Raw genomic sequence first — 3,659 nt, forward strand, 5'->3', positions numbered from 1 at the left:
GGAGTGTGGGACCACCAGGTTGGCTAAGGAGGGTTGAACCCACCCAGGTCGGAAACGGAGCAGGTCAAAACTCCCGTGCTGATCAAAGCATGCCAAGCTTACTCTTACCTGACAAAATTTAAATTTAACATCCTTCTCCTGGTGTGACTTTGGCAGGTCTTCCTTTTCATCATCTGGGTGCAGGTAAAGGACCTTCAAGGAGAATCCATCATTCCCAACATCATGGTTACTTCCCAAAATATCAATATATGTCAATATATAAATATATATGTACACACACACACATATATATATTTAAATTTTATCTACATTTATCACTAAATGATAGTTTTATTCTTTGTTATTCATTGTCACCAACATACACATTAATAGGTAAATTTCACAAAATCAGGGGCTTTGTCACTCTTGATCAGAAGTTTAATCCCGGCATCCAGAACAGTGCCTGCAAGAGATTTGTCATTCACTAATTGCTGTTGAACAAATAAATAGATAAAAAGGAATAAGAGCCACATTTTGCTATGGAAGTGTTGTTTTTGTTTTTGTTGGGTTTTGTTGTAAGAAAATGAAAGTGGAATATAAATTCTTGTCCATGCTGACAGATCTTATCAAGATTTATAAAAGTGAATAATTAGTATAAAATATTCCGTATGTTTTTTAAGTTTTTTTTTTTTTTTTTATTTGACAGAGAGAGAGAGGGATGACAAGTAGGCAGAGAGGCAGGCAGAGAGACAGAGGGGAAAGCAGGCTCCCTGCTTCCGAGCAGAGAGCCCGATGCGGGACTCCATCCCAGGACCCTGAGATCATGACCTGATCTGAAGGCAGAGGCTTAACCCACTGAGCCACTCAGGCGTCCCTATTCCGTATGTTTTAATGGTTAAATATTTCAGGAAGATTGGGTAAAATAAATTTTATTTTTATTTTCTCTCTTTCCTTTCTAGAAAACATGGCCCTATTCACTGTCCCTAACTTTTAGCACAGTATGTGAAACATCTAGATATTTGTGTATCAGCAATGATTAATAAATGCTCTTTTGAGAACTATTGTTTTTGATATCATAATTTATGTACTCCTGCAGGACTTGCACAAAGGAAAACTGAAGTTGGGTCATAAACCCTGTGATGAAATATGCCCAAACTCTGGAAACTAGTAGTCATGCAAGATAATGGATACACATGTTTTGTAGAATTTTAACAAGGAGTAATTGCTATCATTGTGTTTTATTAAACTCTCTTCTTTAAACCTAGATTTCCCAAAACCAATCTTCTTAATGCCCCCTTCACCTCTTTGTTTCTGAGTGTGTAGATTAGGGGATTCAGGAGTGGTGTGACAATGTTGTAGAAAAGAGTGAGAAACTTTCCTTGGTCTTTGGAGGAGCTGGTTCCTGGTTGCATGTACATGTAAATGATGTTCCCGTAAAAGAGGGAGACCACTGTGAGATGGGAGCCACAGGTGTTGAAGACTTTGTGCCTCCCTGAGGATGACTGGATACTTAATACAGCTCTCACAATGTAGCCATAGGAGACCAGGATGAACACCAAGGGTGACAGAACAATGCCCACGGCCAAAATAAAGGCAATGCCTTCAACAGCAGCTGTATTGACACAGGCCATCCGGATCAGAGCAGGCATTTCACACAGGAAGTGGTCGACTTTGTAGTACCCACAGCGGGGCAGCCACAGAGTCATTGGAGACATGATCAAAGAGTTGACCACTCCACAGCCCCAGGCTATTGACACCAAGCCTAAGCAGAGTTGTGGATTCATGATCACCATGTAGTGAAGGGGCTTGCAGACTGCAACAAACCGGTCATACGCCATGACCGCCAGGAGCAGGCACTCTACACCACCCAGGCCCAGAAACAGGAAGAGCTGGATGGCACAGCCTGTGTAGCTGATGGTCTTGTCATGCCCATTCAGGTTATAGAGCAGCTGAGGGATGGAGCTGGTGGTGAAACTGAGGTCCAGGAAGGATAGGTGGGTGAGGAAGAAGTACATAGGAGTGTGGAGTTTGGGGTCCAACCGGGACACCAGGATGATGGTGGTGTTGCCCACAAGGGTCAGGAGATATGCAATCAAGATGACCACAAAGAGGATCCTCTCCAGATGGGGGCGGTCAGAAAACCCCAAAAGGATGAAATTTCCCTGGGTGCTCTCATTGGTCCAATCCATCTCTACTGTCTTCAGGAGCATGGGGAAAAAAAAAAGTAATTTGCAGCCACGAATCATTCTGTATGTCTGTCATACTAACACTATTTGAAACTTTGAATAACAATGTATGTGTATTTCTGTGTACATAGCTTAAAACTTTAAAAATAGAGACCAATTAGATGGAAAATTTTATAATTTGTTATAGAAATCTACTGAAAACAAAACATAAAACCTGAATATTATTTTAAAAAGAACAAAATTTTTGGTGCAAATTAATTTTTTTGTTTTAGATTTTATATTTATCTTAGAGAGAGAGAGAGAGAGCAGGTGGGAGGGGCAGGAGAGAGAGTGAAAAAGAGTTTTAAGCAGACTCTGTACTAAGCATGAAGCCAGGCTCAATCTCAAGACCCCAAGATCAAGACCTGAGCAAAAACCACATTGGTTCTTAATTAATTGCACCAATCAAGCACCCCTAAATAAAATATATTTAATAAGATAAAAAAATAGTAAACTGGCAATATACTGGAGACATTTTCCTAAAAAATGGAAGAAATGTTTAGAATATGTAAATATCTTGCAACATTTTAAGAAAATAATTTTGCTTTGTCTTTGATAGAAAGTTTGTATATTTTTCCTTTAGGTCTTAAATCCCCTGAACAAGGCTACATGTGAACAAGCAAAATGTGTCCATTTGTACTGCACCTCACTGTAGGGAGAAAGTTGGGACATCATCCTAATATAAATTAATTTTCTCTCCTTCTCTGTGAATACATCTTCTGAATGTTCCTGAAGCTGGTTAGGAGTGCTTGATAACTATTGGCATTTAGTAATTCCTTTGAAAGTCCAATTTTTCCCAAACTTCTCCCAAAAATCTCAGGTTTGAGAGAACATATTTTGGGTTCTCTGGTTTTTGTGATCTTTCATTACCAGGACCATATGTGAAGTGATCTACCTGGTAGATACTACCACTAGTCATGATATCAGTTTTCCTCCATGATCTCTCTTTTGGAAACCGAATACCTAACATAATCACTTTTATAGGTCATACTTTCCACATGGTAATATGTTGCCTTGTGTATTTACCTCACTTGAATTGCCCCACTCTTCATTCCAAATACAGTTTTTGAAGATGTAAATTACTATAGTCAACATTCATCTAAAAACTCCAATCCCTGATATTTGCCCTGTTTTCAGTAGAAGAACCATAATGATTCACTTAACTAATTTTTGCAATAGTTTATTAATTTCTCTATGACTCTGGGGGGTTTTTTAAAAGATTTTTATTTATTTATTTGACACACATAGATCACAAGTAGGCAGAGAGGCAGGTAGAAAGAGAATGGAGGAAGCAGGCTCCCCACTGAACAGAGAGTCCGGTGCAGAGCTCAATCCCAGGACCCTGGGACCATGACCTGAGCTGAAGGCAGAGACTTTAGTCCAATCAGCCACCCAGGCACCTCAACTCTAGAGGATTTTTTAAAGCCCATTTTTGAAATTTGGGAGAAGCCAGGG

General features: G+C 39.6%; 1 protein-coding gene across 1 annotated transcript; it reads right to left on the reverse strand.

Moving 5' to 3' along the window:
• Positions 1 to 1,220: 1,220 nt before the first annotated feature.
• Positions 1,221 to 2,168, reverse strand: LOC132027680 (olfactory receptor 2W3-like). Its single transcript, XM_059416438.1, has one exon. The coding sequence runs from the start codon at positions 2,166 to 2,168 to the stop codon at positions 1,221 to 1,223; it is 948 nt and encodes a 315-aa protein (XP_059272421.1).
• Between the last annotated feature and the right edge of the window lie 1,491 nt (positions 2,169 to 3,659).

The sequence above is a fragment of the Mustela nigripes genome, chromosome 12 (genome assembly GCF_022355385.1).
Source record: "Mustela nigripes isolate SB6536 chromosome 12, MUSNIG.SB6536, whole genome shotgun sequence".
Taxonomy (NCBI): Eukaryota; Metazoa; Chordata; class Mammalia; order Carnivora; family Mustelidae; genus Mustela; species Mustela nigripes.

What these genes read in the sequence shown, in the direction of transcription:
- LOC132027680 (XM_059416438.1), bottom strand. Translation starts at nt 2,168, where the DNA reads ATGGATTGGACCAATGAGAGCACCCAGGGAAATTTCATCCTTTTGGGG.